Source organism: Porcisia hertigi, chromosome 21 (assembly GCF_017918235.1).
Source record: "Porcisia hertigi strain C119 chromosome 21, whole genome shotgun sequence".
Taxonomy (NCBI): domain Eukaryota; phylum Euglenozoa; class Kinetoplastea; order Trypanosomatida; family Trypanosomatidae; genus Porcisia; species Porcisia hertigi.
Window position 1 is genome coordinate 684,336 of NC_090580.1, and position 13,265 is coordinate 697,600.

Here is a 13,265-nt window from a genome sequence, read left to right on the forward strand (position 1 = left end):
TAAACGTCCTCGGTTGCTGTCGTAGGCAGAAACTTTTGCCTCGATTCTCTGGGCCGCTCTCCCTGTTTCTCGCTGACCTTTGGCCGTCTTTTCCAGGATGATGGTAATAGTGTCGGTTGGAAGGGTCTCGGGCGAGGGGTCGCGTTTTATGCCCCTTTCCCTGTCCTGCTTTGTTTCGGGTGGGACTGAGTAAGGGAGAGCAGCGTAGACAGGGAATTGGTCAAGATGGGAAGGCCGTCGCGTCAAGGCGCCCTGTTGCGCTTCTAGTCTATGCAGACGCCCCCCCTTTTTTTTTTGGCTGACGTGCGTGTGCGTGCTTGCCTTTACGTACAGCTGACTTACTTTTGCACCTTATACTACTAGCAATCTTCCCCCAACGTTGTGCTTTTTTGTATTTCTAAACCTCCACTGGTTTTGGCTTCAACTCTGCCCTTCAAATTAACATCCGCAGGTTCCAATGAAGCTCAACATCGCGTACCCCCGTAACGGGACGGTGAAGCAGTTCGAGGTCTCGGACGAGGTGCTCCGCCGCGTGCAGCTGCAGGACTACCGCCTCGGCAACGAGGTGGATGGCTCCATCTTTGGCGACGAGTTCAAGGGCTACATCTTCCGCCTGCGCGGTGGCTCCGACAAGGATGGCTTCCCGATGGTGCCTGGCGTGCTCGCCTCCAGCCGTGTGTCGCTCCTGGTGAAGCGCGGTGCGATCGGCTTCAACACCTTCCGCGGCTACCAGGGTGAGCGCCGCCGCAAGAACGTTCGCGGCTGCGTGCTTGCGAGCGACATTGCGCTGTTGAACGTGACTATCTCTAAGGTTGGTAGCCAGCCGATCGAGGGTGTGACGGACACCACGGCTCCCCGCCGTCTGGGCCCGAAGCGCGCGAGCAAGATCCGCAAGCTCTTCAATCTGTCCCGCACTGAGGATGTGCGCAAGTACGTGGTTCGTCGCCGCGTTACCAAGAGCGGCAAGAAGGATCGCCTGAAGGCCCCGAAGATCCAGCGCCTCATCACGCCGAGGATCAAGGCCCGCCGTGCTAAGAAGGCCAAGGATGCCATCGCCAAGGTGCGCGCGTCTGCTGCTGAACGCCGTGAGTACCTGCGCCTGATCGCCTCGCACCGCCGTGCGCTGCGCCAGCGCGACCACTCCAAGAAGCACACCCATAAGCTGCACGCCCAGCGCGCCGAGGTTGCTGCGTTCCAGAAAAAGTAGGTTGACTTCCAGTGAATCGAGTACACAGACCGACAGGCACAGCCGCCGGCTCTTTTTTTTTTGCCCCTTTTTTCTTCATTTAATCGGAAACAAACAATCAGACAAGCAACGAAAGTCGTGAAGCCAAACGTCAGAGCGTGACTTGGGGGGGGGAGGGTTCGAAGTCGCAGCACCGGTCTGAAGGATGCCGGTGTGCACTCGGACAACCCCCAAGTCCATTAAAGATTGCTTTGTGTGTGTGTATGTGTGCTGCGCACCTAAAACGAAAAGTCAGCCACCGGAGACGGAATGGGGTAGGGGTGATGGACGAGATTGGAGAGGTTGGACTTCCGCGTGTGAAGCGGACCAGACAGACACGAGTCGTTGCTCTGCCACCTTGCTTCTCTCTATTCGCCTACCTCTGCTGTGCTTCACCTCGTTGTGAGTGGCCGACACGTATACACACAGGCGTACGCCCCTGTTCACAGCGTCTTTGGTTTCTCTTAGGTGCAATCGAACAACGGTAACTCTCAAGAAGAGCAAACATCCTGCTCCCGTCGGAAGAGAGCCCCTCTCTATCGTAGCACTGCCCATATCGCATCTCACTTCTCTCCCTCTTTCGTCCCCTCCCTTTTATTTTCCACCACAATTTACAACTCTCATCTTCGACATCATTTTTTTTTTTTCGAAACATTACACAACAAACTCCTCTTTACCCCCTCCCTTTCTTCTTTAACTGTTGTCTTCACAAATGACCTGGACTCACTCCCACTCGTCTTCCACTCTACTGCTACGCCTCTCTTCCCCTCGCCCATTTTTTCCATACAGAAAGGGAATCTCTCCGTTCTTTTAGCTCTCCTGGCGACTAGTATTTATCCGTCATCTGTTGCGTGTAAGGGCTTCTACTTGAACTCCTCACCTGCTGGTCGCGTTGTCATTTCGCAAAGAAAACAATTTGCTCAGTCATGAAGTGCCAAACAGCCGTCGCCGTGGCCGCGGCGACGCTGTTTGTCGGCACTGCTGCTGCCGTGTCGTGCAGCGAAAAGTATCCGCAGTCAGCGGCTTTCTTCGGTTCGATGGGCTGTGCATCCGCACTGATCTTTGCCAATTTGGGCTCTGCATACGGCACGGCCAAGTCCGGCGTCGGTGTTGCGCACCTGGGCATTCTGCACGCTGATCGCATCATGCGTGGTATCGTTCCGGTGGTCATGGCTGGTATTCTTGGCATCTATGGACTGATCGTGGCTGTGATTATCAACGACAACATTACGGCCGAGGACCAGTCGTACTCGTCGTTTGCGGGCTACCTGCACTTTGGCGCTGGTCTTGCCGCCGGCCTGTCGTCTCTTGCAGCTGGTCTATCGATCGGCATCGCGGGTGACGCTTCTGCGCGTGCGTACGGTAAGCAGGAGAAGATCTTTGTTGCCATGATTCTAATGCTGATTTTTGCGGAGGCATTGGGCCTATATGGCTTGATTATTGCGCTCCTGATGAACAACACGGCCGGCAAGGTGACTGCTGGTTGCAGCTAGTAGGTTCAGCAAGCACTACGAGTATTTCTGCACAGCTAAGTCTCTTAATTGTTTTTCATGCACGCTGATGCCTGCCTGTGGCTCTCTCTCAAATAGTATTGTGCTGTTGTGCGTACTTGGTGACGGGCTGTAAATGGCCGGTGAACCTATGTTACTCTTGAGTGGTGAATGCGCGAGTGATGTTGTTGCTTCGACACGGTCACCGGTACTCTTTTCTGTTGTCCAGCGCAAGTCTTGTGAGAAACATGTTTTACTTTCTGCTCATTCGCAGTTACTCTCAGCCACCCTCTGGCGCACTTCTTGTGTTGCCATTCTACATGATGCGTGTTGAAACAACAAGTGCACCAAACACCCATGCCGTGTGTGTTAGGCAGACAGAGCGTCCCTCCACCCCCCTCCCCCCCACCGCGGGCATGCGTGCGCGCTTCATTTACATCATTTTTTTTTATTGTTTAGCGGGAAGGAAAAATACAGGATTTACTGAGTGTGGGTGATGACTTGACGTGACTGGAGCGCTCTTTTCATTTTCTCTTTCATTGCTTTCTTGGCCATGTTCCACTCCTGTACACTCCCATTGATTTACGCAACGTCTGGGTAGTGGAGATTAGATGAATTGAGGCTGCCGAGGGAGGGGCATTGTGAAAAAGGAGGATGCACTGGGATGGTATGGGAGACGTGTGTGTGTGTGTATCCAAGTTGGGCTGCCACTATCTCCCTCTCGTTGTTTCCTTGTTTGTCATCTTTGTGACGTATTTTTTCCCCTCCTCATTGAGTGATCGTTATCGTGCTAAAACATCTTTGTGTATCTCTGTATCTGTCCCTGTCTATGTGTGTGTGTGTGTGTGATTTGCTGTTGGTTTTTCTTCAGCTGTGTTTTCCTCTAACCAGCTGACACAGACGAACGAAAATGAAAAGATTGAAAGGAGAAAAAGGTGAAGGGCACGCTACCCACCCACCCACCCTTCACATAGTCAGTGACACGCACAATGTGCCATAGTGTGGCGTGGTGTACCCGCTGCGCAATGAGTGATATACGGAGGTGGTGTATTTGTCAAGATGGACACGGGCACACTTGCACTTCCCGAGGCGTCTCATGCTATGGGCAAAAATAAGATGGGAAGCAGGCTTATCATCTGGAAAACGACACCAGTATTGAACAGAGAAGTCTCTTCGGCGGAGTGGAGATGGGATCATACCCATTTCCCCTCTACTCCCGTCATACTCAGTGGTCGGACTATTTTCTCTCTGTGCAGCGCTTCTCAGGTGTACTGCCCCGTTCTCCTTGCGTGAGTGTACGCCCCCTCTTTTTCTGCTCACATGTTTTTTTTCTCTTCTTGCAATTCAATTTCTCTTCTTTTTTTCATGAAGTCTTTGCGCCACACGGCTGTGCGAAAATTTCTTGCAGTGATCGTTTAGCACTACCCCCCCCCCCTCCACTTTTTCCACTCTTTAGGGTGGTGTTTTCGCATATCAGCATCCACAGCAGCTCACGCACACACACACACACACACACATACTCTACTACTTCCTCCTCTTACAAAAGATCAATTTTCTCAGTCATGAAGTGCCAAACAGCCGTTGCCGTGGCCGCGGCGACGCTGTTTGTCGGCACTGCTGCTGCCGTGTCGTGCAGCGAAAAGTATCCGCAGTCAGCGGCTTTCTTCGGCTCGATGGGCTGTGCATCCGCACTGATCTTTGCCAATTTGGGCTCTGCATACGGCACGGCCAAGTCTGGCGTCGGTGTTGCGCACCTGGGCATTCTGCACGCTGATCGCATCATGCGTGGTATCGTTCCGGTGGTCATGGCTGGTATTCTTGGCATCTATGGACTGATCGTGGCTGTGATTATCAACGACAACATTACGGCCGAGGACCAGTCGTACTCGTCGTTTGCGGGCTACCTGCACTTTGGCGCTGGTCTTGCCGCCGGCCTGTCGTCTCTTGCAGCTGGTCTATCGATCGGCATCGCGGGTGACGCTTCTGCGCGTGCGTACGGTAAGCAGGAGAAGATCTTTGTTGCCATGATTCTAATGCTGATTTTTGCGGAGGCATTGGGCCTATATGGCTTGATTATTGCGCTCCTGATGAACAACACGGCCGGCAAGGTGACTGCTGGTTGCAGCTAGTAGGTTCAGCAAGCACTACGAGTGTGGGGCTGTTCAGAGAAGTTGAGGTATCTGCAAGCTTTTTGTGGAGGGGGGATTCCTCTTGTTTATAGTGTAATCCAGGGGTCTCGATGAGGGTACACTCAGGCACCGGTGCGTCTGCACAAGAACACAGGCAGGTTCAGATTGACCAACGCTGGCTCACCCGTAAGCAGGTCCCCCCTTCTTGAAGCTTCCAGTCTGTCTATTCGTGAGTGCTTGCTATTCCACCTCCGCAAAAGCAAGGGGAGAAGAGTTTGGTGTGGTTATGTTTATCATCTGCCCCTATCAAGTTTTGTTGTTGGCTGTGTGAGATTCCTTGGCGTGTCTCGGCATGTCCACCCGATCTTTTGTTATCATTGAATATTCGATTTTCTGTTCAAGTGGTGGCGGTGTCTATCGCGTTGACGTCGCTTCTCGGAGGCGAGTGTAACAGGGAAGGAAATATGATAAAGAGATAGCCTACAGGACTCGAGAAAGGAGACAACATACCCTTTCTTGTGGTCAACTCTGGGCTGAGTCGTTGCATTCTCTGGGTGCAGCCGCGGGGGGGGGTGTGTGCGCGGGTGTGTGTGTGTGTGTGTGCGCGCGGGCGTATGTGTTGCATGTGCGTTTCTGGGTGCGCGATAGAGGAATCACATGAAGCACATCGAGCGAGGGCGGCGGTGTGTTTGTTCTCGGGATCTCTTTTTTCCCCCGTGAGCATTTGACTCATCGCCAAGGTGTGCTTGTGAACCACTGCGTTAGAGCCTTGGCTCGCGTGCATTGTTTCAAGCGGTTTTACGCGATTGTGATTCAGCGCAGCTCTTCATGGAGTTCGAGGGCGCGTGCGTTTGTTTCCGTGTTGTCTCCGCCTGTTTTCGTTGTTCTCTCACCCCTTCTAAGGCAAAGAGCGACGAGATGCGTCTGCACGCACACATACGCACGTAGGTTTGTCCGCAAGGGCCATTGGCGACTTGCAGTCCGAACACCTCCCGCTTCTCTGCCAATACACAGATATGCACATAGGCGCTTCACTATGTATCATTTCTCTCTTACCATGACTCACTTCACTTTTTTTTTCTTCCCTTGTGCCTGTTGTAGAACTTACTCATCTGTTCCAGGTCTCTTCCCCCCCCCCCTCCCCGCCTTCCTTCGCGTCCCCTTAAACGCAGGATTTCTGGCGGTGTCAAACGCGGGGTTCTTGACCGCTCTGTTTTTTTTTCCTCTCCCTCCGCAGCTCGGCGTTTCTGTTCGCCCTGCTGCTGCCTTGACTCAGGAGTGCACACGTGTCTCCAGCACCTTTTTTTTCTGGCCGTCTACTACCTCCTTTTGCCCGTGTTTTCGCCAAGCTCCTCGCTCACGGGCTTTAACTTCTTCGGGCTTGCCTTCTCAGCTATGCTGCGCAGATATGCGTACACCGGTGCTAGGCGCCACGGTGGGAGTTTGGCGCCTCTCTTTCTTTTCCTAGGCATTGCGATGCTGTGCCTTCTTCCACTACTGCTCACACGGAAAACCTTTATCGATGAGAACGCGATCGGTCACTTGAACCCGCGTGTCAGCACTGTCTCCGTGACTCATGACCTTGAACCCACAGTGCGCTGGCCGCAGCGGCTAGTGCGTGGACGTCGTTCTCCTGGGTCTGAGATTGTGGCTTTGTATGTGAACACAGATTATCCAGCCTCTGTCTCGCTTGCCAATGCCCTGATTGAGGTGATTCCCCACCAGAACATCGCTTGTGACGTACAGTTTTACTTTGTAAACAGTAGCGAAGAGTGGCCACTGCCGCAGGCGTACACCCGTGCCGCACTTGTGCTGAATGTTTCTACTCTGTACACCCGTCGCATCTGCGTCGATACCATAAGTAGAAACGGCATCCAACCCAATCAAGATTATGCCAACATGGTAGCTGATCGTGCACGTTCGCAGAGGTTTACGGTGCACTACCTTTGCCAGCACCCGCATCGCTCAGTGGGTGACGTCAAAGCCGGGTTTTGGTACTACTGGGCATATCTCGAGGCTTCTCTGCAGATATCAATGCGCCCACAGCCGTGGCATAAGATCCCAGCCCACAGCATCAGCACCATCGCTATATCCTCCAATCCACTTGACGTAGAGAGCCCGGCGATTCCTGGTCCGAGGGTGCCGGATGCATTGGCCACAACCGCGCTTCAGATCATTGTGTCGCTCAGCGGACTGGAGGAAAAGTTCCATCACTCCACCTTTGTGTGGCTTCCCGTGAGCCCGTCGAGATATGTCGAGTATGATCACGCGCAGTTCTGCATCTTACTGTTCGTCGTCTCTATCTTCTCCACGGCGTACTCTGAATATCAGCTGCGTGGAGTCACTATTACCCCGATGTTCGTGGCGCTGCTCCTTACACCTGTGGCGGCAGCTGCTGCCTTTCAGGTCGGTGGCTGGGGGGCAGTGGTGGCTGTGTCCGCCGCACTTTCGCTGCTCTTCCGGCTCCTCATGGCTCATGCCACCAGTGGCATGTGGCTCAGTTTCAACGCAATTGCGATTTGCCTCATGATCATTTTGCAGCCGGCGTGTGGCTTGCTGGCCGGGGCTGCCGCCTCGATTCAGGTCTTTTTCACTCATGCTGCCCTTCACAACCGCCTCGCCATGGCTGTCGGCGTAGTGGTATCGTCGGTGCTCACCTATTACTTCGTGTACCATCTCCGCATGCCGCTTTGTGGCGTGGGCGGCGTCAGCGAGCTCTTCGTCAGCTTTGTCGTTTACCCCAACATGGTGTGGGTGGCCAGTCGATTCCTGTGCTTGCTGTTTTGAGAGCAGCCACTTCTGCATTCTATTTGCGTGCGCTGTACCACTGACATCAGCTACCACCACCACCAAAGACAGTAAGAGAGGGAGCTCCCCAAAAGTTGAAAGTCTCGAGGGTAGCCGACGAGTGCCACTGCAGCCCACAGGCGCTTGTGGGTCCGAGGTGCAGCATGGCACGAAGCGAAGAGTGAGCGCGATAGTCCTCTTTCCATTCACTTTTTATCCGCCTTTTCAGTTGTTGAACGTCTGCCTCTCATGGCTCCGCCCCCTCCGAGCACCTCCACTGGCCCTTTCGTTTCTTTCGCCTCGTGTTAACATTGAGGGGGGGGATGGGGAAGTGTGTGTGTGTGTGTGTGCTCCACGCCCTTTTCTTGTTTGGCCCTTTCTTGTTGAGCCCTCCGCTTCTTTTGTCTCCATGGAGCCTCAGGAGCATTGATGCAAGCTTGCCTCTACCCATAACTCTTCTCCCTTTCCCTCTCACGTTTTTCGTATGCTGCCCTTCCCCACATACACGTCATTACCCTCTATCCACCCACTCGCTTATCCTGTGACTCCACCAATTGTCTTGGCGCACGACGTAAAGGTTTTTTACGCAGCAAGATGGCAAAGCGTACCGTGAAGATGGGCGTGATGGGTCGCTATGGCACCCGTTACGGCGCCAACCCCCGTAAGCGCGCGAAGAAGCTTGAGGTGTCTCAGCACGCCAAGCACTTCTGCTCCTTCTGTGGCAAATTCGCGTTCCGCCGCAAGGCTGTGGGTATCTGGCGCTGCGATGGCTGCAGCAAGACGGTCGCTGGTGGTGCGTACACCCTTAGCACCCCCAACAACAGCACCGTCCGTTCCACGGTTCGCCGTCTGCGTGACCTGGCCAAGATTTAGCATCCTAGTCCCGATGTCGATGCCTTCCTTTTGATTTTCATCTGGAATTATTCTGATTTTTTTTTCCCATTTTCAACTCAATCGAAACCAAGGCAACACGTAAAAGAGACCCGAACAGCAACTGCAGCCGGCGGTGCATGGCTCCTTCTTCCCTCTCCACCGAAGGAGCGCAATGTTTGTACTGTCCAGAGGCACCTCATCAGATGGGAAGGCCGTGACGATGGGTAAAGGCGGATGAGGTGAAGCGCTGAGCACCTGCACGCGCAGAGATATAGACATTGATGGCCCATGGCTGTCCTCTTTTTCTTTGCCAATGTGGCACCCCTTGTGCGCGTGTGCGTCACTCTCTGCTTGAGTGGGACTGGCGTCCAGCTATATTGCCACGTATCCCATTTTCCGTCCGTCTGTCGGGCGTTTCTCCTGTTTCCTGGGCTTCACTGTCATCATTGTCTTTCCACTCCTCTCTTTCTACACATCCCTGTCTCTCTTCCCGCCTATGTGACTTGTTGTCGTGCCCCATCCCAGCAGAAGGAGGTCATTAGTTTTCCGTTCATCTTCTCGGTCTGTCATTTTTCCTTCGTTTTCCGTTTTTCTCTCCTCTCTCTTCTGTATTGTGCGTCTTCTCGCGCTTGTTATCCGTGAGTCTCACGTGCACGGCGCATCATTACGCGTGCGTTTCCCCTGCACCTCCACCTTGCTCTACCGACCGACCTTTGGTCCTTGCGCGCCCCCTGTGCCCGGCTCCACACTTCTTTTTCGTCGCCCCCCCCCCCTTCCCCCCTGTGCCAGTCATTCTATCATGTTTGCCTCAAAGTCCGAGTACGACCGTGGTGTGAACACCTTCAGTCCGGAGGGTCGTATTTTCCAGATCGAGTATGCTGTGGAGGCGATCAAGCTGGGTAGTACCAGCCTCGGAATCCGCACACCCGATGGTGTCGTTCTCGCTGCGGAGAAACGCCTACCGTCTACCTTGGTTCTCCCATCCAGCATGAGCAAGATCATGGAGATCGACAACCACATTGCGGCTGTTATGAGTGGTATGGTTGCCGATGCACGCATCCTGGTCGAGCACGCCCGCGTAGAGTCGCAGAACCACCGTTTCACCTACAACGAACCCATGTCTGTGGAGTCCTGCATGTTAGCGACCTGCGACTTGTCGATCCAGTTTGGTGAGAGCAGTGGCAAGCGGAAGCTCATGTCGCGCCCATTCGGCGTGTCACTGCTCATCGCTGGCGTAGACGAAAAGGGCCCGCAGCTGTGGCAGACAGATCCTAGCGGCACATACACGCGCTACGATGCCCAGGCCATCGGTGGTGGTGCCGAGGCGGCGCAAAGTGTATTTACGGAGCGGTATCATCGCAACATGACGCTGGAGGAGGGCGAGACCCTCGCAGTGGACATTCTAAAGCAGGTGATGGAGGACCAGGTGTCACCTGAGAACATAGAGGTCGCTGTGGTGCGCGCAGACGACGGCAGGCTGCACATGTACACACCCACACAGATCAAGGCAATCATGAGCCGCCTGCCAGAGTAAGGAATGGGAGGCTGCCTAGAGGTTTGTGTGTGTGTGTGTGTGTGTGTGTTTGGAGGTCAGTGGTTGTCCCCTTTTAAAAAGCCGGATGCACACCCAAAAGTATCCAGAGGAGTGCATTGTGCTGATTTTCATGCTCATTACTGTCAAGGCCGGCATGCCACCAACGAGGGAAGCCGCCGGCGCATCGTCGAAGCCTTCCCTTCCTCTTTCCCACACCCCCATCAACACCACTACTTATCTTCAAGTCTTTCCTCGCCATCCTGGTTTTCTTCTACTATCTCCCCCTTATCCTCTGTTGCCGCGGAGGCGCGTAGTATTGGACTCCAGTTGCGCGCGTGTGTACGCGTGCAGCAGCGGGTGCGTAGGGCTGTGCGTGTGTCACTCTATTTGTTCTTGGTGTTCTTTTCCTTTTTTCATGCGCAGTGTGTGTTTTCTTTGTCGTTTCTCCCCCTCGTGTTTTCGTTCATTTCGTGTGGTCCTCTTCATGAACTGTGTGTGTGTGTGTGTCTGTGTGCGTGTGTGCGGATGTGTGGGTACCGCCCTCTTCTCTTTGTTCATCTGCGCGTGTTGTCGCTGTGTATATGTGCCTTCTACACACAGCCATTGTATCGGCCATGGTATTCGTTGGGGATTGGGGAAACATCGGAGACAAAAAGGGGAAAACTGAGGAAACTACGACACCTAAGGTGCAAACTTGCTCTCACGACCGTTGGAGGGTTCAACCGGAAGGCGATGTGCTGCGCCGGTGCGGCTGAACGGAAGAGATGGGCCCATGCCGGCAGGGTAAAGGATCTGCGAAGAGATGAGTGTACCCTGAGTGAACTGGCTGCATATTCGGGGCTTCTCTTCACCTCTCTAGGGGATTCCGAGGGCTTCGCTGACTGAACAAGCCTGGCGCACGCTTTGATGTACAATAAAAAGGGCTCACATCTTTACCGAAGTCAATGCGTTTCACTTCATGTAATGAGCGTTGCTGCCTTGTGCGAGGCCCTTTCCGGCGTGACTAGCGTGTGTGGCGCAGTCAGCAGATGCCGTATCACCAGTCCGGGACGCCATTTATCGATCAATGCGTTTTCTCATCTTTATCCTGCCTTCATTTTCGGTCCTGCAACGCTCCCCCCCTGTCTCCTCTTTTACTACGAATGCAGCCAAATGGTGTGTGTCGTTTCTCATCCCCATCACCTTTCTGTCAAAACACCAAACGCCCTCAGATACTCAAATATCCGTTCTCTCTTTCTCTCCCCCCCTCCCCGGCAGTGACATCTACTCTACGCCCGCCGCCTCAACATAAGCAAGACATGAGCAACACGGCAGCCGCAGTCCTGGAGCCGTCTCAGGTCGCTCTTCCAGGGCCGTTGCCAGAGCCAGAGCAAGCGTCTGCGTCAGAGATGGACGACAATGTGAGGGTTCAGTCTGCCATCCGCTTCCTGCAAGACCCACGCGTCCGGCACTCAGCGATTGAGTCGCAGATTCGTTTTCTCAAGGGAAAAGGCGTCTCGGATCCGCAGATAAAGTACGCTTTCGCCAAAGTAGGAAGGACTGTCACGGCGGAGACCATTGCCTCTGTTCGTGTTCCACCTGCCAACACAGTACTCCCGGCCGCTGCAGCGACGGCGCGTGCTACCCCTCTCTCTGCGCAGCTCAAGACGGCACGGCAAAGCATGCCAGTCGCCATGACTCCAGGTCCGCAATACACTCAAACGCTGTTTCCTCACTCGCCCATCGCTCCGCAGGAGGAACCCCAGGCAAAGACGCTGGATTGGCGAGATGTCGTGATTGGCGTTGGCGCCGCCGTGCTGACTGGGTTTACCGGGTACAAACTCTTCAACCGCTACTCCTCTTACGAGTTGCGTCGCAAGCCCGAAAAAAGACCGCGGCTGTATCAAACCAGCCACTCGCGACACCGGTCTGCGAACAACGTGTCTTCGGAGAGCGAAACCGATGCGTCGTCAACGCGTCATCGCGGCCGTGCGCCTCCGCTGCCACCACCGCCAACGGTGGCGACCGCTGGTGTGCCCATTGCTTCAGTGATCCCCCCTAGCGACTTTGCCGAGAAGATAAATAAACTGCAGATGGAGCTGGATGAGACAAAAGAGGCCTTAGCCAATGAACGCAAGAAATGCGCCGATCTTGCCGTGAGCGCCGCAAAGATTCGTGCGGACAAGCAGCAGCTCAGCAGGACCAATGATCGTCTTTCACAGCAGATCGACGGGCTCAAAAAAGATATTGAGAAGTTGAATGAGGAAAAGAGCGCTACTGTTGTCGGCGATTCGGCGCTGAGCACAAAGGAAGAAGAGGCAGAGACGCCCGCTCCTACCTCGGTGTTCCTTCCGTCGGTGGCACCAGCGGCGAGCGGCTCCGCGCTGGCTGGAGATGACGATTCTGTGCTACCCGCTGTGCCATCCCCAGAGGTGCCAGCCGTAGTCACTCCCTCTCCTGCTATTTCGGCAGCTGTCAAAGCGGTGGACCCAGCTGAACCAATGCCCGTTGCTAAGGCCCCGCTGGTGCCAGAACCGACGCCGGCTGCTGTCGCGGAGCCTGTCCTGTCCGCGGAGTCTACAGTCCCTGCCGGAAATGTTGCGGGGGTGCTAACACCGCTCATTCCCACCAACAATGCCGAAGTGTCGAATGCGGTTGATGCTACTCCAGTGTCTAGGGGCTAAACCGCTCGTGCATCTGCTAGTGTGGCCAAGGCAGGGTTTGCTGTCTCCGCTATTTCTCCCCCAACTGGCAGTGTGTGCATTTGCGCGTGTGAATTTGTGTGCACCCAAAGCAGCACTTCGCACCGCACAACTTTATTACTGTGCCAGAACAGACAGGGAGGTTGCAGACGCACGCGGTGCGTGTGGAATGAGCGGACCATCACCCCCCCCCCCCCCCAAAAAAGACACGCACACACACACACGCGTCATTTTACTCTCTCGAAGGTAATACGGAGCGATTTTGTTCTTTTGTTTCCGTAGCGCGGCGTCTACAACGTCATCGTCAATCGTAATGAGCAAGGCGACCACACACTGTGCGGCAGGTACGCCACCTGGCCCAGAGATCTTTGTGCAAACATCCACATGTTTAATCACTTGAACAGTGATGCGAGCTCTCGAGAGCTCATCACTGCGGTGTTGTTACCCCCCCCCCCTCCCCTCCACACACATACACACACACACACATCTATTCCCTCTACGCATTCACCTAATCATCGTAATGGGGACAAACACAGCCGTTCGACG

At 54.4% G+C, this 13,265-nt stretch overlaps 6 protein-coding genes across 6 annotated transcripts; all 6 read left to right on the top strand.

The window, feature by feature from the left end:
- Positions 1 to 457: 457 nt before the first annotated feature.
- Positions 458 to 1,207, top strand: JKF63_05176 (uncharacterized protein; the record flags this gene model as incomplete). The annotated part of the gene is made up of 1 exon (XM_067901145.1): positions 458 to 1,207. One exon carries the CDS (start codon positions 458 to 460, stop codon positions 1,205 to 1,207), a length of 750 nt encoding a protein of 249 aa, XP_067757508.1.
- A 944-nt stretch (positions 1,208 to 2,151) lies between these two features.
- Positions 2,152 to 4,844, top strand: JKF63_05177 (uncharacterized protein; the record flags this gene model as incomplete). The annotated part of the gene is made up of 2 exons (XM_067901146.1): positions 2,152 to 2,625; positions 4,281 to 4,844. The coding sequence occupies 2 exons, from the start codon at positions 2,152 to 2,154 to the stop codon at positions 4,842 to 4,844; spliced, it is 1,038 nt and encodes a 345-aa protein (XP_067757509.1).
- A 1,395-nt stretch (positions 4,845 to 6,239) lies between these two features.
- JKF63_05178 (uncharacterized protein) lies at positions 6,240 to 7,631 on the top strand (the record flags this gene model as incomplete). Its single annotated transcript, XM_067901147.1, has 1 exon — positions 6,240 to 7,631. The coding sequence occupies one exon, from the start codon at positions 6,240 to 6,242 to the stop codon at positions 7,629 to 7,631; it is 1,392 nt and encodes a 463-aa protein (XP_067757510.1).
- Positions 7,632 to 8,225: 594 nt separating this feature from the next.
- JKF63_05179 (uncharacterized protein) lies at positions 8,226 to 8,504 on the top strand (the record flags this gene model as incomplete). The annotated part of the gene is made up of 1 exon (XM_067901148.1): positions 8,226 to 8,504. One exon carries the CDS (start codon positions 8,226 to 8,228, stop codon positions 8,502 to 8,504), a length of 279 nt encoding a protein of 92 aa, XP_067757511.1.
- A 799-nt stretch (positions 8,505 to 9,303) lies between these two features.
- On the top strand, positions 9,304 to 10,038 carry JKF63_05180 (uncharacterized protein; the record flags this gene model as incomplete). The annotated part of the gene is made up of 1 exon (XM_067901149.1): positions 9,304 to 10,038. The coding sequence occupies one exon, from the start codon at positions 9,304 to 9,306 to the stop codon at positions 10,036 to 10,038; it is 735 nt and encodes a 244-aa protein (XP_067757512.1).
- A 1,298-nt stretch (positions 10,039 to 11,336) lies between these two features.
- Positions 11,337 to 12,701, top strand: JKF63_05181 (uncharacterized protein; the record flags this gene model as incomplete). Its single annotated transcript, XM_067901150.1, has 1 exon — positions 11,337 to 12,701. The coding sequence occupies one exon, from the start codon at positions 11,337 to 11,339 to the stop codon at positions 12,699 to 12,701; it is 1,365 nt and encodes a 454-aa protein (XP_067757513.1).
- Between the last annotated feature and the right edge of the window lie 564 nt (positions 12,702 to 13,265).